Source organism: Puma concolor, chromosome B1 (assembly GCF_028749965.1).
Source record: "Puma concolor isolate L17-30 chromosome B1, mPumCon1.1.hap2, whole genome shotgun sequence".
NCBI classification, from domain to species: Eukaryota; Metazoa; Chordata; class Mammalia; order Carnivora; family Felidae; genus Puma; species Puma concolor.
Genome location: NC_141670.1, coordinates 45,270,790 through 45,293,016, shown reverse-complemented (window position 1 = coordinate 45,293,016; position 22,227 = coordinate 45,270,790). Strand labels below are relative to the sequence as shown.

Sequence of the window (22,227 nt, the reverse complement as noted above, 5' to 3'; positions counted from 1 at the left end):
TGTCTGCCTCAGAAGGTTTGGATGCTCAAAGGCTCCCAATTAGCCCGCAAGGCTTTGTCCTGGAAAACTTCCTCCTAGTTTCCAGCTACTGCATCTCTATTATTCAAATCATACTCTGCTTCCCGCACCTCACTTTCTAAACATTCCAGGCACATAGAGTGCTCTCCCCTATATTCTCTCATTTTGCCCTCACAGAAGTTGGTAGGATAATTTAGGCTACATGGTGGTGTCCCTTTGTGGACAGAGTGCTGAGTCCCAGAGAAGGTTCTGCACTCCTTTTTTTTTTTTTTAATGTTTATTTATTTTGGGAGAGACATTGGGGAGGGTCAAAGAGGAGAGACAGACTCCCAAGCAAGTTCCACACCATCAGCGCAGAGCCCAACACGGGGCTCGAACTTATGAACTGTGAGCTCATGACCTGAGCAGAAGTCAAACACTCAACCGACTGAGCCACCCAGGTGCCCTGCACGCTCTTCTGAGGGTAGAGTGGGTCAGTGGCAGAGCAAGAAATAAACTCCGGGCTCTTGATTCCCAGTCCAGAGCTGGCTTATAATGATTGGTAAGCGGCATATTCTTAGATCTATAGGTTTCAGTTAAGAGAAGCGTATTCCCGTTAAAGAACTGTATGCTTTTAGTCTATTGCAGTTGTGCAAAACTGACACATCTTTAATGCAGAACAAACTCTGAAACCACAAGCAGTGAGGATGAGCAGGGAGGAGAGAATTAAACCCAGCCTGAGTGGAACCCAGCCTCTCCCTTCTGTCATCCTGTTTCCCTAACTCACATCTCCACCACCACCCCCCCCCCCCCCCCGCCAGATTCAAACTATCCCATGGGCCGCGAGGCCCAGATTGGGTCGTGCAGAGCAGTGCCCTTTTCCCCTTTGAGCCAGACTGGCAGGAAATTGTGTTCCCCACGGCTACACGGGGGAATGAGGTCAAATGGGACATTCTTAAAACCCAAGGCACTTCTTTCCTTCTGAAAAGCAGTGGCCCCGTGCTTCCCACCAAAGCTCTGCACAGGAAGGACTCGCCCACCAATTCCTGAAGGGCTGTGATAAGGGTGGATGTCGTCAGTGGTGCAATTGGAACTGATTTGCTGTGGGAACTGTGACCGTCTTTACCATGAAATCAGTCGAATTGCTATTACATCAGCCTCATGACTAAGGGCAAAAGAATCCAAACCGTCCACCAAGAAGTTGTACTAATCTGCCCTCTCCCTGCAAGAAGCCTATAGGTAAAAAAGAAAAGGGCTTCCTTTTCCAGCCAGTTTGCATCAATAGGCATCCGCCGTGGCCGTGGCCGTGTGCTGTTGGGCTATACACAAGGTAGGGGGCCCTTGAACTTCACCTCCTCTCCTTTAATCACTTCAAGGGTGCAAGAGACCTCAGAGCTAACACTCTTTGCCTGGTAAAGTCCAGCACAGATGAACATTTAAAATGGAATATGCTAGGGACAAAGGGGAAGGGGCTTTGGGTACCTTTCTTGTATTTCAAATAGGTTTTCCGAGCTCACAAAGGAGCAGAAGGCACTCCTTGGGTGCCTGAGTGCCCTCCTAAGCTGCACTCCGGGGGCTCCGTGCGCCCCCTGCCAGCACCTCCCCCCCCACTCCGCCCCACCCCGCCCAGGCGCCCCAGCTCAGCGCCGCCCTGAGGCTCTCAGACTCCGCAGCAAAGCTTGACCCAGCTGCCAATCTCCACAATAAAATCAATGTGTGACCTTACTCGCCAGCTGTACCGAAGAAACTAGCACAAACCAGGGCCAACTTTGAAGCCAAGAAGGGAAGATGAGAAGTTGGGAGAGAGAGAAAGAGGGGGGAAAACTTGGCTGGACTTGAAAGGTGTCTTGTCTGTCTGTTCCCCATTAGGCGCAATCCTTTTGCAATCTGCCGCCTCGACATAATTCTCTTGACCAGAAACTCTCCAGAGAGATAGTGTCAGAAGGAAAAACAAACAGAATAGCATCTCTGACAGCAAAGTCACTTAAAAACCTATTTGGGGGAGGGAGGGGAGAGAAGAGATGTCAGCACGTAGGGGAGGGCGCTCCACAGCAGGCCACGTGTGCAGACACGGCTTACCCTGGGAAGGGACGAGGACAGGAAGGGGAGCCCAGGCGAGGACAACCCCAGGAAGGGAAACTCCAAGTCCTCTGCCTTACGAGCCCCTCTCATCAGAGATGCACTTTGTCTGGCTTTCTCACCTGTGCCCTCAACACCAGAATCCACAGTGCTGGGCTTTTTACGGCCCCGTGATGCACCGAGATTCAGGACTGTCTTCGGGGGGTGGGGGGAAAGTGGTCCCAACCTCTCCTGCCTCACTTTCCCATTGCTGACCGCCACCTGCAGCGGAAGGCTGAGAACCCAGCTCTCCCCGTAAGCTGGCAGTCAACTCCCCCCGCAGCAAAGACCCTTCTCCCCAAGACCCTTTGACTTGACTTTGAGCTCAGCCACCTAGTGGCCTAGTGTTGGGGAAGGCAGGCCCCACCCTTCGCCGGCAGAAACCCAGAGGGTAAGGAGTGGGGGTACAGGGGCAGGAGAGGGCACAATTCGGGGCTCAAGTTTCTGGGGCAGGCGTCCTGTTATAGGAGAAAACTTTTTTTAAAGGGAAGAAAAACTAATCAGAAAAAAGAAGCAAGAGCTTTTCCCTGCCTTTCAGACTTGTTTATTACTAGGATATCTGATTTCAGCAGAGGAAGCCGGCACTGAAGCAAGGTTTTTATTGGCCGTGAGCAAGAGGAATTCAGGGTTTGCCTCTGATTTGGCTTCCCCAGAACAAGCAGCGCTGAAGAGTGCTCACTCGCTGCTTTCATGGAGCAGCTTGGTGCTTCGGGGGCCCCCAGAACTCCCGCTTTCTGCAGCATCGACTAAAATCCCCTTTGGAGAATGAGGGCGGAGCAAGGGGCCCAGCATGGAAGGTGGCCTCGTAAACATTTCAGAGAGGAGAGCAAAATCTTAACTTTTAGTTAAGAAGTTCTGAGAGTGGCTCCAGGGGGGCACGAGTGAGGCTGTGCTCACTGCCCCCTGCCCCGGTGGGGGGGGTGGGGGGAACCGGAGGAGGGAAGGTCTGGTTTGGATGAAAGCGCGGTGTCTCTAGCTGACAGGGCCAGGCAGGCTGCAGTCGGAGGGCCTGATGGTTTCAATGTGTGGGGAAGATAAAGCCAGGATCCGCAGAGGCAGCCTCCGCCAACAGCTTTCCTCAGCTGGGACGGCTGGCCCCCGGGGAAGAGATTACCAGCTGGGCCTCAGGCTGGAGGGGCTGCTGCTGATCCCCCAGGGCTCCCCACAGACACCTCCATGGACCAGACAGCCCAGCTGGCTTGGTCTCACCCTAGTCGGGCACAGTCTTCCTGCCTCCTGCTGGCTTCCGAAGAGGGGCGTCTCCTCCACCGGAGAAAGAGGGCGGGTGTCCCTCCATTTGGGTGGGGGGGCCTCTGGGTGAGCCCAGCCCTCTCCCTGTCTCCCCTTTTTTCCTTCTTTGTATCCTGTCTCTACTCACCTTGGCCTCTGATCCCTTTCATCACCCTTCCCCCACAAACTGCCTGCAGGTGAGGGCAAGAACCTCAAAGCCGAGGTCTCTCAGGGTCCCTGCTTTGCTTTCCTACTTGACCTTGCTGCTGATGGTGTGAGGACTTTGGGGCCTGCAGGGACTGTAAAGGTCCAGGTTTGGGATGCATGTGAGAGCCACCTTCTTCCTCTGCCTGGGCCTGGGTCTGTGTGCCTGGTCACGGGCCTTCTCCCAGACTGAATGTGCGTCTCGGCCGTGGTGTAGGCTGTCCACAGTATGGCTCTGTTCACCTGTGAGGCCCGGGCCAATCTGGCAGCCACTGTGCCCCCAAGAGTCCTGAGCTGACGCCCAAGCCTGGGGCGGTGGCGGGGTGGGGGAAGGGGGCGGGCGGCCACGGAGGAACAGGGCTCTCACTGTGTCTACTTCAAGGAGCCCAGGCATCAAAAGGACATTATGCATTTGATTTGGGAACATGCTCACGGGGAGAAGAGCTGCAGAAGTGAAATGAGAAGGCCCACGCTAGGGGTGGGGAGCAGCTATTGCCCACAGGCACACACACATGCACACGTGTGTACCCATGCGCACGCGCATGCACGCACAGAGCCAAAATGCTTGCTCCAAGACTCTGGCACCAGTCTGTCTGGGTTTGACTCCCACATCTGTTCCTCACCAGTCAAATTCCCTTCGGCCAAAGACTTAACCTCCTTGGTGACTCAGTTTCCTCATCTGTAAATAGCGGTGATATTAAACTTTTTTGAGAGAGAGAGAGAGCACTTAAGGTGGGTGAGGGGGGAGGCCTCGATCTCATGACTGTGAGATGATGACCTGAACCAAAATCAAGAGTTGGCCACTTACCCAGGTGCCCCAAGGTGATAGGAAGAATGACTGCCTCCTGATGTTGTTGTGAAGTTTAAATGTGATTAAGGCATCAACGCCATCTTAGGGTCGTCAGTTCAAGCCCCACGTTGGGTGTAGAAACTAGTTAAACATAAAAAAATCAAGGACGCGTATTTTTTAATGCGATCCAGCATGTGAAACGCTGTATACAGAACCTGGCACGTAGTAAAATCTCAGTAGACATTAGTGTCCCTGTGCTGGACCCAGCCCGCTTGGGCTTTGTGGTCTGCCTGAATCTCCATGGAAAACCGGGGTGGAGTCCTGATGGACCCAGCAGATAAGGGCTGTCGGGAAAACTGTTGCCTTCCTTCATAAATGAAACATGATCCTCTAAGGCTGAGGAGAAAGGGAGACCGTCCAAGAGGCAACTAACTCCTGAGCGCCCGCAACCAGCTGCCCTCATGGGCATCTCACTGAGTACATAAGGAAGCTGGACACAGGGAGGTTAAGAGGCCCCACTTCCCCTTAACAGGCTGCCCGATCCGGACACCCAAGCCTTCGCTTCCCTTCCCCATAGCTTTAAACCAAAGACCCAGCTAGGGACTGGGGCAGAAAAACAGCCAAATCAGCCCCAAGTGAAACCAAAAGTAGATACTCTGGCTCACCCCCCCCACACCCCCCCCCACACCCCACACCCCCCCACCCCCCCCCCTGGGCACTGAGACTCCAGTGACACACCCAAACTCCCTGAGCGCAGTCCCCAGGAGGGAGGCCCAGGGAGGGGGCTCCTCCTTCGATGTCTCTCCCAACCTCCCCCTCCATGGCCACAGGCCTGCCAGGGCCCCAAGGCAGCCTGACAGGTCTTAGGGAATAGAGCCTCATCTCCTGCACGGAAGTCTGACCTTGACCGTCCAGGGGGGTGGGGTGGGGGAGAGGTTTAGGGTGCACAAAGTGGACAGGAAAGGAAAGGAAAGGAGGAAGAAATGACAGAGAGAGGGAAAGAAGCAGAGGGAGATAAGAGAGACAAAGGCCAAAGGGCCAGCCCAGAATTCCCCCATGGCCAGCAAGGCATCAAGAGGACAGCTGCTTCAGGGAATTGGGGTCCCATGCAGATTACAAGCCCAGCCTGCCAGGCTGCGGCTCAGCCGTAGATGTGTGTTAATGAGGCTCCCCGCGACTGGAGGGGCTTCCCACACACTCCAAGTGGGCCAGAGGGACCTGCGGGGACAGGCCATGGTGCTGGGAGAGGGTGACGGTGACCCAGAGAACCAGGTTTGAAAATCTATGGACAGCCACCAGCCTGAAGGCAGCTCCATCCGGTGGAGAGCTGTTGGGGACGCTCCTGAAAGCTGAACCTGCAAAGCCACCCTCAGCCAGAGGAATGACCCCCCCCCATCCCGGGGGACTAAAAAGCTCCCTCAGTGGCTTCATCAACAAAGAGCATAGAACTAAAAGCAAACCCGGGTGAAAGCCGCCTCCGGGGAGCTGGTTTGGGAGGGGACTGTTCCTTTTCATTACAAGCGCTTCCATGAGATTTCATATTTTAACCATCTGTGTGCATTACTTTGATAAAAATAATTTTTATAAATAGCGGTGAGGGCTGGAAGCAAGCTTAGCTCTAGACAAAGTCTGAGGTTTGCCTCAACCTTGGGCCCCCTGCCACATGCCTTGCAAAGGGAGAGCCCAGTCCTCAGCCTCACCAGCCCCCAGCTGGCCCTGTCCCCCTGCATGGGGGGACCCAAAATACCCCAGGCTTATCTGGATCTCTCCTCCCACCAGGAATAGCACATGCCAGCTTTCTCCACCAAGTAGCTTTTTGCGCCTCTTCAGTCTTCTTCAGTGCTGCGTGGGCTGAGAGGGACACGGATATGTGAGCCTGGGCCCTGGGTTGGGGAGGCCCTCACCCACCATGAGTGGGGGGGGGGGGATTGGGAGAGCCCGACTTCCCTCCCCGACCAGCTGCTCCACTGAGGGACTCTGTCATAGCACAGAAAGGAGTGAGGCCAAATGAGCCCTCTCCAGCCCCAACACGCAGCTGCCCTCACACGCACGCGTGCCCACACTCGCATGTCGCTTAACCGCCGTTAAGTTGGTTAAGAGCAGTTCCAACGTCCTCATCTCTGAGACAATATAGTAGCCCCATAGGGGGGCGACACTGAGGATTAAATGAAATACAGTTGACCCTTGCATAACATGGTGGTTGGGGGCACTGACCACCCTGCACAGTTGAAAATCTGAATACAACTTTGGATTCCCCAAACACCTAGCTACTAATAGCCTACAGTTGACCAGGTACCTTACTGGTAGTATAAACAGTCAATGAACACATGCTGTGCATGCTATACGTGCTATAGACTGTATTCTCACAATAAAGTATGCTAGAAGAAACAAAAGTTATTAAGAAAATCATAAGAAAGAGAAATGCATTTACAGTACTGTACTGTAAAAAAAATCCACAGGGGCGTCTGAGTGGCCCAGTCGGTCAAGCCTCTGACTTCGGCTCAGGTCATGATCTCATGGTTCGTGGGACCGAGCCCTGCATCGGGTTCTGCTCTCACAGTGCGGATCCTACTTGGGATTCTCTCTCTCCCTCTCTCTCTCTCTGCCCCTCCCCTGTTCTCTCTCTCTCTCAAAATAAATAAATAAACTGGGGCGCCTGGGTGGCTCAGCCGGTTAGGCGTCCGACTTCGGCTCAGGTCACCATCTCGTGGTTTGTGAGTTCAAGCCCCGCGATGGGCTCTGTGCTGACAGCTCGGATTCTGGAACCCACCCAGAAGTGTACCTACACAGTTCAAATCCACGTTGTTCAAGGATCAGCTGTAGCGCACACGATGTGCTCAGCACCTTAGTGCCTCAGTAAATGTCACTCTTGTTCTCCTCTATGCTTGTTTTCCTACAACCTTGAAGCCTCACAGCCACACACCTTCGGAAAAATGCTGGCCCCGTGCCACCTTCTCTCTCCCCTGCACGGCTACCTCCGCCAATCCCACCCCTACCCACACACACTCACACACTCTCCTTCTGGCCAGTGTTGCTTGCCTGCCTTCTGGCACCTGAAGAGTCTGACCCCCACAGGGCTCAGGCAGAGGGGTGTCAGCCTGTGTCTGGCTTCATCCTCTCCACTGCCTCTGGGGGAAAAAAGGCAATGGGTGGAGCAGGTCCTCCAAGGGGGCCTAGCAGAAATGGGTCACAGACCCCAAGGAGCCATGAAACCATAGCTCCTGATGGGCTGGGCTGCCTCAGTCCACCAGAAAAAGCCCTCCCCCTCTGTGACCTGAGAAGGCTGTGAATCAAGAGGCTTCCTGAATCCTGATGCATCTGTGAGACCAGAGCTCTGAGGAGCCTGGAACCTTCAGACGTGCCTCAGGGCTGGCCAGGGAGAGGAAGGAGGGAGGAGAGCCCTCGCCCCTCCATCATCGGCCCCCCATCACTCCCTCTAGCAACATGGGTCTGTCCTCTAGGGCACCAAGCTTTTTCCTGCCCGGGGTTAGGGAAGCTCCTGGCCTCCTTCTTTGCCTGGCTGATGCCTGTTTATTCTTCCGGGTCACCTTAGCCACTACTTCCTCAGTGAGGCCTTTCCTGGCCCCCAGTGGAAACTAAGGGCTCTCTGTCCCTCCATTATTCTATCTAGCGGCCCCCTTCCTTTCACAGCCCATCACAATTCCTGCTTATAGAGCCATTTCTGCCCTTATTTATTCAACCACAGCCTCTCCTACTAGACTATCAACTCCATAAGGGCAGCAAGCACAGCTTTTTTTTTTTTTTTTTTTTTTTTTTAACCATTGTATCCCCAGCACCCAACACAGTGATGGGCCAAACTCTTGATTTTCTCCTCAGACTTCATCCTTCCTGATTCTTCTCCAGCTTAGTAAATGGTGGCTCCATTCTTCTCACAGCTCAACCCGAACGCCTAGGAGGTCAATCTTTTTCTTTTCTTTTAATCGAAGTGTAGTTGACGCACCATGTTATGTTACTCTCGGGTATGCACCACAGTGATCTGACGGTTTCACACATTACACGGGGCTCACCATGCTAAGTGTGGCCACCACCTGCTAGGGGGCATTCCTGACAAATTTTCTCACACCCCACTTCCAGCGTGTCAGGGAATCTGGCTGGACTCGCTTTCCCCGCATCCAGGATCCAACCTCTTTCTGCCTCCTTCACCGCCCACTTGGCCCAATGTGCCACAGCGTCTCCACTGGACAGGCCTCCTAACTGGTCCCCTGCTTCCCTGATTTGTCATCCTCCATGTGCCAGACAGACAGGAGATTTAAAAGCCTAATTCGGGGGCACCTGGGTGGCTCGGTCAGTTAAGCATCTGACTTTTTCAGCTCAAGTCACGATCGCATGCTTCGTGGGATCGAGCCCCGCGTCAGGCCCTGCACTGACAGCAGGGACCCTGCTTGGGATTCTCCCTCTCCCTCTCCCTCTGCCCCTCCCCAACACCACACGCTCTCTCTATCTCAAAATAAATCAATAAACCAATAAATAAACAAACATTAAAAAAATAAAAGTCTGGGGCGCCTGGGTGGCTTAGTCGGTTAAGCGGCCGACTTCGGCTCAGGTCACGATTTCGCGGTCCGTGAGTTCGAGCCCCGCGTCGGGCTGTGTGCTGACCGCTCAGAGCCTGGAGCCTGTTTCAGATTCTGTGTCTCCCTCTCTCTCTGACCCTCCCCCGTTCATGCTCTGTCTCTCTCTGTCTCAAAAATAAATGTTAAAAAAAATAAATTAATTAAAGTCTAATTCAGATGAGGTAACTCTTTTTTGAACTTTCTAGGCTTTTCTTCTCATTCAGAATAGAATTCAAAGTCTTTCCCAGGGTCTTCAATACCCTGGGTGAGGGGGACATGAGCTCAAAGGGCACTGTGACCACACCTCTTATTTCTCTTCCTCTGGCTTAGGCTGCTTCAAATACACTGGTCCCCAACTCTTCCGTGACTGAGCACGGGGAGTGCCCTCCCACCTTGCTGCCACTTGCTGTTCTCTGTGCATGGAACGCTCTGTCCCCCCAAATCCACGTGACCTGTCCCCCCGTTCCTTCTGAACTCTGCTCAGAGGTCACCTTGTCGGAGGGGTCTTCCTCATCATTCCTGATTTCCTTATGCTGCCCCATCTATTAGGTTACACCTATTTACTTGTTATTTACATGTTATCTGTCCCCTCTGCTATGATGTTAGTGTCACCAGGCCACAGACTTTCTTTGGGTTTGCTGCTGTATCTTCAGTGCCAGAAACAGTATCTGGCATACAGTGGCCACTCCATACGCGTTGCTTAAATAAATGACTAAGACTTCTGTCACGCTTTGTCGAACGAATGAAATAAATGTCTCTTCTATCTGTTGGGCACAAAAACAGGCTGGAAATCCTAGAAATGAAAGAATTCCCTCTGCTGGGGCCCTCCATTCTAATGGAAGAGTCAAATATGTAAACGGTGAACTGTAAGAGAGGACAGAACTGAGTAGGTACCGTTTAGAAATGCAATTCAACTGAATAAATGTGTTCAATGACTCATGAACCGGGCAGCGCCCCATCCAGCAAGCGGACGGGGGCTCCTCGAAGCTGCACAAAATTGAAGGGGCTTATTGGCAGAAGGGAGTGGGAAAAAGGAAGTTTCTGGCGAAGCCTGGAGGTCTCCTTCCTTTGGGAAAAAGCTGGGGTCTTTCACACAGGCTACCTCACTAGCGCTGACAAGGTTATGCCAGATTGACTGGTCAAAGGTCAGATTCCTGAGAGGCCTGAAACAGAAATCAGGCTGGGTATTAAGTCTTGGTCTGCTGATGTGGGGCTTAGCACAAGTGACTCCATCGTGGCTCTGGTGTTTCTTTTTCAACACGACCAGTTAGGGAAACAGCAGGAGGCCCAAGGGAAGGAGGATAGCTAACATTTACTGAGCACTTGGGGGTGCCAGGCTGGGTGTTCTCTGACATCCATCGACTCTCCGGTCATAGAAACAGTGCAAACCCCACAGGGTGAGGGCTCAGTCTCCCCACTTCAGATGTCAGTTGGGAGTCTTGGGCCACCCATACTTCCGACTGACTGGCTGTAAATCGGAGCTTCCCATGACCTCTTGTTCAGTTTCAGTAACTTGCTGGGATGGCTCACAGGACTCGGGGAGACACTTTACTTACCTTTGCTGGCTTATTTTTAAGGATGCAACTCGGGAACAGCCAAATGGAAGAGATGCATAGGACAAGGTACGGGGAGAGGAGGCGAAGTTCCCTTGCCCTCCCCAGGTGTGTGGCCCTCCCAGCACCTTGCTGTGTTCACCAACCTGGAAGCATGAATCTCATTGTTGGCATTTTTTGTTTTTTTTTTAAGTTTATGTATTTATTTTGAGACAGAGAGAGAGTGCCAGTGGGAAAAGGATGGAGGGAGAGAAAGAGAGAGAGAGAGACAGAGAGAGAGAGAATCCCAAGCAGGCTCTGTGCCACCAGCACAGAGCCTGATGTGGGGCTTGAACTCATGAACCGTGAGATCATGACCTGAGCTGAGGTCAGACCCCTTAACTGACTGAGCCACCCAGGCGCCCCTCATTGTTGGAGTCTTTATAGACCTCAATCTCCAGCACCCCTACCCCTTTCCCAGAGGCAGAGGCCGGTGGCACTGAAATTTCCAACCCTCTAACCACTAGTTCTCTCGGGAGACAGCCTTCTCTCAGGAGGCTACCTCAGATTCCCACCCTCAGTCAGCATTAGCAGAAATTCAGGTGTGATCCAAGAGGCTCCTTATGAATAAGGAAAGACACTCCTATCCCTGAGGAAATGCCAAGGGTTTGAGGGGTTCTGGGTCAGAAGCCAGGACGAAGTATATTTTTGGATTATACCACAGGGGCATCATTTATACACAACTGACATCATCATTACAATGATGAGGGGGACACTGTTGTTTATCCCCCATTTCGCAGATGGGAAAACTGAGGCCTAGGTAAATTAAGTGATTTGCCCAAAGTCACATGAGCCATAAAACAGAGAGCCAGGATTTGAATCCAGCTGCAGAGCCCATGCTCTTAGCCACTGTTCTCAAAATGCAGGAGCCAGTCCATCATCTGAGAGAAGACGAGTAGATTTTACTTTAAAGGGTGAGTCCAATCTGAATAGAGACAGAGATCATGACCACTTCCTGCAGGAGTACCGAAATCATACACAGGTCCCTAATGTGCGGTAACATCTGATCACCAATGGGAAGCCCTTGCAGGCCCAAGTATCTATCTGGGTGGCTTCTCCCAAGTCTTATCCATTCCTTCTGGTTGGGGCAGGAGCATTTCCGTCTCACAAATACTCGGTGTGAATGTTCCATCAGGACAGGCAGCTCAGCCCAGTCCCCAGAGGAAGGTACAGGACAGGGAAGAGGGACAGAGAGCCCAGAGGACTGCCTGGCACAGCCCTCCTGGGAGGCAGGTGGGAGAATGGGGGTGTCACGGGCTCTGTGCCTTCATTTCGTCTGTCTAAGCTAGTGGAGCCCTGGAGAAACGTGACATATCGACCCAATTATGGGCCACTATCTCATGTAGTGTCGTCCTGGGTCTGTGTTGGGATCCTGCCGCTAAAGGCCACAAGGCACAGAGGGAGTTAGAAAACCTAAGAATTCAAAGGTGAACATCCAGGAGGGGGTCCCCACACAATAGAGGTGAGGACAGAGTAGCACATGGAGCTGGGAACCCTAGCTCCTGCCGGCTCAGAGTCTACACGTGTTACGGTCTTTATTCACCTCTAACTCTCTTCTAGCTGAGCAGGGAGACCGCTTTGGACAGTTTCTGCCTTCTCTGACTCTGTTAGAATAGGAGTCCTGGGTCCACTACCAGCTATGGTGTGGGAGTGGACATCTACAGAGGTTCAGCTCTGAAAGGGCCAGGGAATCAAAATGAGAAAACCTCTTGATGATAAATTTCATATTAAAAAAAAAAAAAGAAAACAATTGAAAAAAAAATGAGAAAGCCTCACAGGAAGTAAAATGTGGGGGGAACTGTTGAGAGCCCTTCTCCTCTCCAGAAATTATAGACCATGGTGGTTTAAAATTTGGACTCTGGAGCCCAGAGTGCCTGGGTCCAAACCCTATTTCTATCACTTACTAGCTTGTATCCTTTGGACTATTAAGGTGCCTCTTCATGCCTCAGTTCTCTGCTAAAACATCCTTACCGTGTTGGGAGGCCCAAAGGAGCTAATTCTTGTAAAATGTAGTCAACAAGCAGGGCACCTGGGTGGCTCAGTCAGTTAAGTGTCTGACTGCGGCTCAGGTCACGATCTCACAGCTTGTGAGTTCAAGCCCCACATTGGGCTTTGTGCTGACAGCTCAGAGACTGGAGCCTACTTTGGATTCTGTGTCCCCCCCCCCCCCCGCCCTCCCCCTGCTCACACTTTGTTTGTCTCTCTCTCTCAAAAAAAAATAAATAAACATTAAAAAAAAATTTTTTAATGTAGTCAACAAGTGCCTGGCACATAATAAGCACTCAGGAGATGTTAGGTGTCCTTCTGTGCAGGTCCCCCCGTGGTGGCTCTGGTCTGCTCCAGTCTCTGATGGAGGGGACACTGACCGTCACCCCATCTTCCACTCACTGCTGCTCCAAATGGAGGGGCTGGTCTCCCGTGAGGTGACCCATGTCAAGAGGCTCCAGCTACCCCTTGACAAGGAGGACTGGATCAGCATCGAAGCTGGGGGCACAGAGAGGTTGGCTAGCAGCTAGAACCTAGCAAAGGCAAACTTCTTTTGAGAGTGACAGAGGAGATGTGAGCCCCAGACCCTTAGGGAATAATTATGGTTTAGTAGAGTCAGGTGGGTTACACGTCTCCCCTAAATGGGACTAAAACTTTTGGTAAGCTCCCTCTCTCTCTTGCTTCGGTAGGATCAATTCAGCCTCCTCTCTATTATCATGGTACCTTATCCCTATCCCATTAAAGAGTTCATCACACCATCCGGGTGTATTGAATTGGCCAAACTCCCTAGCCAGACTTCTGGAGATTGGGACTAAGTATGAGTTCTCCTTCTGTCCCAAACAAACTTTGAAACAAAAAGATTTTCATGTAGGCCACTCATTCATCCCACCCTGCACTTCTGAGAACAGCTAAACCAGGAAGCATCGTGTGGGAAAAGCTTTGAGCGGTTCAGAGGAAAGAGCACCTGAAAAGCAGTCAGAGGGTAACTTCCCAGGCCTGGCCGTTTACTGCTCGTGACTCAGTTTCCTCATCCACACTTGTAAAATGGGAAAGTGACTCCTGCCCCCATTCACCTCCTCTGGGCAGGTATGGAAGTCAAACGTGATGCCAAGCAGGACAGGACAGCTTTTTATAAATGTCCCCGTGAGGCACCTCGGTCCCACCTGTGGGGAAGCTCTGCCTCATTAAATGTCATGTGGCCTCTGTACAGCCTCAGAGAGTTCATGTCACAGCGCAACTCCCGTCCAGACTTCTGACTGTCTTCGTTTAGCAAAAGGAATTGACAAAAGAAGCCGTGTGACCCAGGCCAGAGCCCTCTCCTCCTCCTCTCTGAGAAGTTTTCCTTGCCTGGGAGCAGGAGAGTTGAATGGCAGACCGTGCCTGTGGCCGTGGCTCTATCTCGACCCTTCCAAAGGAATGCGGTCTCAGCCTGCCTGCCGCCCCGCGGAGGGCTCCTGCTGGGGAGTCGGTGCCCCTTCTCTCTTACTCCATTTGCAATCACTATTTATTTATCTTTGGAAGTTGAAGGAACCAGAGCCTGCGGCCTGGAGAGACTGGTGGAGCCAGAGAGGGAAAGTGAAGAAGCCAGTGTCTGGGCCCAGTGTCTGCCACTGGGGGCCAGGAAGAGAAGGCGCTTCCCCGCAAAGAGAGGTGGGAGACTGGATGAAAGGCCACAGTGCTGGAAAAGGTGCCACACACACCAACGAGGCCAAGAGCACAGAAGGAAGGCGGCAGATGGCGACCTTCTTAGGTGACACAGTAAAAGATGAGGAACAGGACTCCTGCCCATGGATCCCCCAACCCAGGCAGCCTGCTCCTCAGCAGCAAAGGGTCTATTAAGTGGCAGGTACGGCCACTTTGTGGAGAAACTGAGGGAGCAGACACACTGGACCACACTTCCCTTTGCCCTCGGATCCCAGCCCCATTCCCAGCTTGCATTACAGCGCATCTAAGACCCTCGGTCAAACTTTCATTTCCATCCCCAGTTGTCAAGGTCAGACACTACCCGCAAAGCCCCCAGCCCTCTGCCTATGGAAACTGAGTGCCCCTCTCTCACTCACTCATTCAAATGCCACAGCTGACATTCATAAACTAGGGGGCAGGCAGAGCCCCATTCTGACCCCAGAGACTAGAGATACTCCAGGATATTAGAGGCTGTGTTCAAAGTCAAATAGAGCTGTCTAGAATGAGGCTCTCCTGACTCACAGTGCAGTGCTCTTTCCACACCCTGGTAGGTTCCCTGCTTTTTCTCTTCCCATTTCCCTCATTCCCACTGCCTCCCAAACACACACGCGTGCCCCCACCCCACACGCACACGCGCACACACATAAGAGGCCAGATCTAGCCTGTTGCCTTGGCCTTTGACCCCTCCTTGGCTGAGTGACAAGCACCCCCCGCTGCGTGAGGTCACCGGCGTCAGAGGAGGGTCTGAGACTCCTAGGTCTGTGGGAGGGAGAGCCGCCTTCTAGACTAGCCCATCAGGTCGGGAGCCAAGCGAAGCTGAGTCTCAGCGACCCCAGGACGGTGAACGAAGTTCAATCACAATCCCAAACAGGCAGCACCAGGTATCTCCGGCCAAACCCGCAGGGCAATGAAAGACCCAGAACACGGGGGCGCGGGCTGGATGAGCTTGAGCCAGGGAGGGTTTTGTGGAAAGTGATGGTGGTTGACTCTGAGGTCCGAGACGGGGTGTGGAGAGGAAGAGTCCCGGCCCGGAGAAGAGGGGCGGGAGGGAGAAAGTCTAGGTTCAGGGCGGGCTCGCGGGACAAACGGGGCCTCAGGCCGCCAGGCCCGCTCTCGCTCCCAGGAGGGCAGCGGCCTGGCTGCGTGTCGGGAGGCGCTAGGGCCTCGCGGACGGGCGAGCCGGCGAGGGGAGGGCGCCCTCCGCGGAGGGCGGGCGGGGGCCGGCGGCGGCGGGAGCGGCGCCGCGCAGGAGCTGCCTCCATCCATGGCACGGAGAGGCAGCGGCGGCGGCGGCAGCAGGAGCCCGGCGCGATCCGCTAGGTCCCGGCCCGGCAAGAAGGGAGCAGGCGTCGCGGAGCGGTCCGGCCTCAGCCGGCCCGGGAGCACGGCGCAGAGCCTCGGGCCGCGCCGCCGGGGGCCGCCTGCGCCGCGCTGACAGCCGCGCCCGCGTCCTCCCCGCCGGGGCGCTCGCCGGACATGCCCCCGGGGCGCGGCGGCGGGGACCCCGGGGCTTGCCTCCGCCCAGGGCCCCCCGCCCCGCCCTCGGACGCCCCGGGCCCCCGCTGAGCACGCCTCCCGCAAGCCCGGGTCCCTGTGGCCGGCGCGCAGACGGGCCCCAACGCTGTGGGTCCCCGCGGGGCGATGGGCTGATGGGCGCCGCGGGACGCAGGATGCGGGGGGCGCCAGCGCGCTTGCTGCTGCCACTGCTGCCGTGGCTACTGCTCCTGGCGCCCGAGACCCGGGGCGCGCCCGGCTGCCCCGTGCCCATCCGCAGCTGCAAATGCTCGGGGGAGCGGCCCAAGGGGCTAAGCGGCGGCGCCCCCAACCCGGCGCGCAGGAGGGTGGTGTGCGGCGGCGGGGACCTCCCGGAGCCTCCGGAGCCCGGCCTTCTGCCTAACGGCACCGTTACCCTGTGAGTACCCTACTCGGCCGGCCCGAGCCCCGACGAGAGCGAGAAGGAAGACAGGACGGGAGGGGCGGGAAGAGGGGGACGGGACGTTGCCGCCGCTTCAGAGACTTTAGGACAGGCCTGCGTCCAGGCGCCGTGAAGGGAGGCTTGGAGCAGTACGGGAAGGATTAGGGCTCCGGGGTGTGGAAGGAGGAGGGGACTTGGGGGGCGGCTGCGCCCCAGAGAGAGGGACCGCGGGCGCCCACTCACCTGCACAGGTGAGGGGAATGCGCCCTGGCGGGATGCCCACGCCCCTCGACTTTCCAGTCTGGGCTGGTGTTGCAGACTTCGGGGACCTGAGGTGGGTGGGCTGGGGGAAGGCTCAGGAAAGATCGACCCGCGGCCCAAAGGGTGGCTGTGGTCGTCACCTCGGAGGACGCGTCCTCGGCCGGGCTGGAGGAATCTCCCGGGTTCACCCCGCGGGCCTGGCTCCTCCAGTGGGGGGCGCCCCACCCGCCCCACGAGCCTGCCAGCCCCGCTTCCAGACTGTCTCCGCGGGACAGGAGGGAGGGAGGGCTCGGAAAATCTGTCCTTGGGATTGCGGCGCTTCTGGCCTGGATGAGACCCCGGCGTCCCGGTCGCCCTCTGGCCCCTCTCCCTCCGCGCGCGTCGGTGAAGTGAGCTGTGCGCCGGGTCCTGCATCCCGCCCTCTCCTTTACCTCCCCTGGGTACAACACGACCTTTGGCTGTTAATCGATTGACTTCTTCGCTCCAAGACTGCGAAGAAAGAAACCTGGCTGAGGGGGAGGCGGCTGCCTCCCAGCCTCCTTCCGTCATCCCGTTTCCTTTCTCAGCCAGGGCCCTCCCGAGCTCTCACTTTGCTGGCTACGAGCGCGGCTCGAACCACCACCCGCCCCCAAGCCTCCTTGATGGGGGCCTGAAGCCCCCACAACCGCAGGAGAATTAGCGACCCCGACCCGCGGCGGCGATTTCCTGCCCTGACCACGTGCTCCCAGCTCCACGCACGCCGTGGAGTGGAGGGTCCGGCCCTAGCCGCGGCCCATGCCTTTCCTGTCCCGGACCTAACCTGCATGCGCTTCCCCTTTCCTGGCTTCCTGACCCCAGTGGCAACCGTCCCCCGCCGCCCCTTGCCCAGAGTTGGGGCTGGCTCACAGTCTATCCTGATTGTGTCCAGAACAATACAGTAATGCCTCTGGTTGGGTGAGTTCAGAGGCTGCCGGCTTCCTGACAGGACACGACTGGTCAGCCTCTGACGTTGGCCGCCTGGCCTGCATTTTCCCCAGCTGGGGTGTGTGTGTGTGTGTGTGTGTGTGTGTGTGTGTGTGTGTGTGTGTGTGTGTGTGTGTGTGTGTGCGCGCGCGCGTGCGCGTATGTGTGTGCATGGGGGGGAGTGGAGGCAATGTGTCCGCCGGCTCCCACGTCTCAGCAGCAGCCCTGGGATGTGGCCGTGGCCTGGGAAGGCAGCTGTGGCTGCTCTTTCCTGGTCTCTTTGATTGTCCAGTGGTGTTGAAGGGTCCAGACAGGCCTGGGCATTCCCCGGCCCACTCAGTTCTGGAGGAGAAAAATGCTTGCTGTGTGGAATGGTTGGGCGGGAGTCTGTGTGAGTCCCCACTGAGCAATGATAACTCAGTTCAAGAGAGGACTCTGTGTGTCTGTGCGTCTGTGCACTGGCTCTTGTGGCTGTGCTCACACACATATGGGGGACACCGTCCCTCTGTATGTCTGCTTGTTGGGATTAGGGAATCCTAACACACTGAAGGCAGAAAAGAGGGGGGGAAACATTAAAAGGTGGTTTTGCAGTACATCTTAGAATGATTTGGTAACTAATGCTTTCCAGCCATAGCTAATTCCCACCGACGCCACTGCAAGGAGTGAGTGAGTGGGCACAGCCAACTCTTGGTGAGAATATATTGTGACAGGGCAGCAGCAAACGTGACTGCTAGCTCACCTTCCCATGGCAAACCATTCCCAGAGGAAGGGCCTCTTCTTTGTCCCAGGCCACTGACCTGGCTGGCTTAACATACCTTCCATAGGAACAGCCCCTGAGCCTGGCTGGACATCCCCACAGTGATGGCAGGGCAGGCCCTAGAAGCCCCTGAGAGCCCACTGGCCCATCAGCCTAGAGTGCAACTGGATCCCAGCCACGGACATATTTCTTAGGCTCTCCCTCCAGGCCCCACATAATCCTGATCCTGGTTGCTGGGCAGGGATTCTCTTCTCAGGGCTCAGCCATACCCATCCCTTCCCAGCATGCCTCTTGAGGGAAGAAGAGAGACAGGGCTGGGAAGGGGCTTCAGCCTGACAGCGAAGCAAGAGGCTAAGAGCTTGGAAACCTTCTCCACACCCTCCCCAACTCCTCCTCCTTACTCTTTTTGTTTCCTTTCACCTTTTTGCCTGTCACCTGGTACAAACAATAGGACTTAGGCTGATGTTTGTTGCTTTTTTGTTTTTGTGTTTGTTTTTTTTATTGCATCACGGCTTTACCTCCCTCCTCCCCTGTTTCCCTCCAGAATGGGCCACCAGGTTCCAGTCCCCCTCACACCCCACCCTGCTCAAAGGGACCCGGGACTCCCCCTTGGGAAGCCTGGTAGACACCAGTGCTGGGATTACTCAGGCAAAGAAAGCGCTAGATCAGGGGCCTGTGTGCAAGGAGCCTCCTGTCTCTGCTCAGAGAGGGCTTGCAGGCAGTTCTGAGGCAATTCCATGAACAGCCCTATTTACCTCACTGAAAACCCTTCCACCTCCACCCCTATTATCTTAACTTCTGCCTTCTGTTTTTGTAGACCGTGTGCCCCCTCTCCCCACCCTTTGCTCTTTTCCCTTCTAATGGATTTTCATGCACAGTTTTCCAGGAAAGCAGAACTCTTGGCTCCCTTCCTGATCCATCGGTCCCACCCCTCAGCTCAGTCCACAGGACAGCCGTGGGCACCGAGGCTCCTGTCCGGAGCAGGAGCCTTTATGGCTCTCCCCCAAGGGGGAAGGTCTCGTGGGGGGTGTGGTGGGTGACTTGTTTTGGGGAGAGCCTGGGAGAGATGTGAGGAGCCCTGTGAACCCCCCCACCCATTCCTGGGCAGCAGCTGATGGGCCTGCCCTCTGCTTGGCAGCTCTGGGAGTGAGAGGGAGGGGGAAGGGGTAACAAGGAATTCTAGGAAAGGACTGATAACAGATAACTCCAGAAGGAAATCTCCTGCGAGGACCTTGCAGGACATCTGAGCAGCCCCTCAGAGGATTCCAGCCACCACATAAATTCCTAGACCGTCTGCACTGAAAAGGCCCTTGCAGATCAGCAAATCCAGCCCTGCCTCTCCCATCTTACAGGCTGAGCAAACTGAGGCCAGGATTAGCTGGTTGGGCTGCCTTCCATTCCTCTCAGGTGAGGGACTCAGTGCTCACCTGGCTGGATTTGGGACCCAGCGGACACAAAAGCTGCTTTCAAAAACCCAGTTCCTTCCCAGCAGAACCTTGGCCCTTTTGACCTGGGAACATTCCAAGGCTGGGTGCGGAGGGGGCAGGCGCGGTACTGGTCACTCCGGACTCTCCCAGAACCCACACACCCCCTCCGCGCCGCCACCCGAGCCTCGCCTCCCGTTTCTGGGGCGGGGGGGTGGCCCACCACGTCAAAAACCCGCATGGAAGAGAAGGGGCATTTGCCATTCAGACGCACCTAATGGTGGCTGGGTCCTTTTGCTGTGGGTTTGGTGGTCTTTAGGAGCAGCATGGGGGAGGGGGAGGCCCCTTCACAGCCCTTGCACTTGCTCCAGTCTCAGGAAAGTGGTTCTCGAACACAGATCTCCCTCTGAAGCCCCAGCTCTGGACGGGGCCCTCCCCCCAGTGCCCCTCACCCCAGCCACCAAGATCCAGTTGGGGGAGTTTGGGGCAAAGTGTGCCAACGGCCCGTGCGCAGAGCCCGAGGGGAGTGGAAAGATGCTGGCTGGAGGGGCGGGCCCTCGACAGCTTCCCCACCCCCTTCTCTTCCACCCTCTTTCCCCCATATGGTTCTCATAAGGTCTGGGCTCAGAGACAGCAGCCAGAGGAAGTGGCTGTGTACAGAGAGCTTTTGTGAGGGAGAGGAGGGGGAGGGGGAGAGAGCAGAGAGAAAGAAGGAAAGAAAAGAGGGAAGAGGCTGGGGGCCGAAGGTGGGAGGAGGCTAGAAGACTCCAACCCACTACCTTCCCCTCCTGATGCAGGGTCTCAGCTGCACCAAGCCCTTGTGGGCTTCTGACCCTGCCTGTGTGAAATCAGGGGCCCAGAAGAAATCCAAGTTCCCCCCTGACTTTCCAACTACCTGCCCGGAGAAGCTGGAGGCAGCCAGCCCCTCCCTGGAGGTCTTGGGGACTCTTGCCCTTAGGGCTCTTGTGAAAGATGTAAGGGTCCCTGCTCACATCTCAGGGCAAGCACTGGGCGGAGACCAGAGCCCTCTGGGGTTTACTGGTTGAGTCCTCATTGCGCAGATGAGACTGGAGAGGCCACCGCACTGAGCTCCAAAGACAACCCCTATAATTCAGCATCCCAGTGGTTCCAGGACCCAGAACGGGTAATTTGGCCTGAACTACTCAGAACATGTGCATGAACCCAGCTACTCCTGATCCCCAAGGAGGTCCCTTCCTGCTGACTACCATGGATCATCCTTCTGTGCTGGGGGATGGGGTGGTGGGCAATCCCCAGTCCTGGGGGTGAGTCTGAGAATTTCCCCCAAGGGCACAGGCAAACCAGTGTAATTTGAACCTGACCATAAATTGACCCTTAAATTGGGGGTCATGTTTTTAAAGGGAGAGAGTTTCCAAGTTTATGCCACATGAGAATCATTGGGATAGGAACCCTTTCCTGAGGGAGAAAAAGTTCCAGCCACCTCTGAGCTGATCCTTCCATTCAGTGGGCTCTCCTCACCGAAGCCCAGAGAGGGGAGGTGAGTTCCCCAAAGCCACACAGCCTGAACCAGTACGCCTCACTCCCTCTAAGGTATAGACAGCCCCCCCCCCCCCACTCCTCCCTGGGACCAGACAGAGAGCAGGGGAGAAGAGGGGAGGGAAATGGCCCTGGGCTGAGGAACTAGAAGGCAAGTCCGGTAACTGCTAGGAAGGGGCTGCTTGGAGGGGCTGTTTATTTTCATTCCCCCAGCCCAGCCGCTCTGTTCTATTTAGAGCTCAGACACTGACAGGACAAAGCTGCCTCCTCCCCTTCCTCCCTCCTCTGGCGGGCCCCCATCCTTCCCAAACTCCAGAACATTCCTTTGCTTTTAGGACTGGTGATGGGGGTGGGGGGAGCAGAGAAACTGTGGAGTGTAGCAAAGTCAGGCAACCTCCCAGGACCCAGCTTCTCCAGCCCTTCGAGTGGGGAGAGGCGGGATGGGGGAGCAAAGGGGTGTGCAAGATGGATGGGGCCAGGTGAGGGGCAGGGGAACCAATCTGTCACAGAGGAGCAGGGAACGGGGTGGAGAGAAGCCTGAGGAGGGAGTTACAGCCTGACCATGAGGGGCCAGACATCTCCCAGCTGGAAAGAGAAGGAAGGTCTGAGAGCTGCACCCCCACCCACCCACCCAGGGCTCTTTGCCTGCTGGGAACCGTGTGGTGAGGCAGAAACTTCAGACTTCAGGCTCTAGGAGACACAGTATTCAGGATGGGAAAAACCATCAAATATAATGAGTGGGAGTCTTCTGTCCAAACCCTTCTTTTACTGAGAAGAAACCCCCAGAGAGGGGCTGACCTGCCCAAGATGACACAGCTCGGAGCCAGACCCAGGGTTCCTGCTCTCAGCCTCTTCCCATAGTGACAAATCAGAGACCGCATACCCCCCGGGGACAGGGCAGAGGAGATATACTAATCCACTTCCTTCCCTGGCTTCCCTGAGCCAGGGTTAAGGGGTAGATAATAGCCTAGCAAATACCTGTGTGCTTAGGGGACCTGTACAGAATCACTGCACAGAGTATTTGAAATCAGACGGACCCAGGGAAAGTGGTGTCTAAAGTATGCTTCCTGGTGTTTCTCTCCCTCGCTTGCACCACGCACAGCTTCAGGACGATGCCACCCCTGTGGGGGTGGGTGATGTCTCAGGAGGGCTATACTGTGGAGCCAGCTTAGCTCGGAGAGGGATGGGAGCTGTCTCCAAGCTGTCAGGAGTGAGCTCTGCCCAGACGGAGCGGTAGGGGGC

The 22,227-nt window shown here is 55.5% G+C and overlaps 1 protein-coding gene across 1 annotated transcript in view; it reads left to right on the top strand.

Annotated features, from left to right (window-relative positions):
• The first annotated feature begins 15,385 nt into the window (after positions 1-15,385).
• ADGRA2 (adhesion G protein-coupled receptor A2) overlaps positions 15,386-22,227 on the top strand; it is a 35,857-nt gene continuing 29,015 nt past the window's right edge. The window contains exon 1 of the mRNA XM_086703717.1: positions 15,386-16,083. Coding sequence (XP_086559843.1) covers positions 15,821-16,083 — 263 coding nt within the window. The 5' untranslated portion in view covers positions 15,386-15,820. The remainder of the gene's footprint in view (positions 16,084-22,227) is intronic.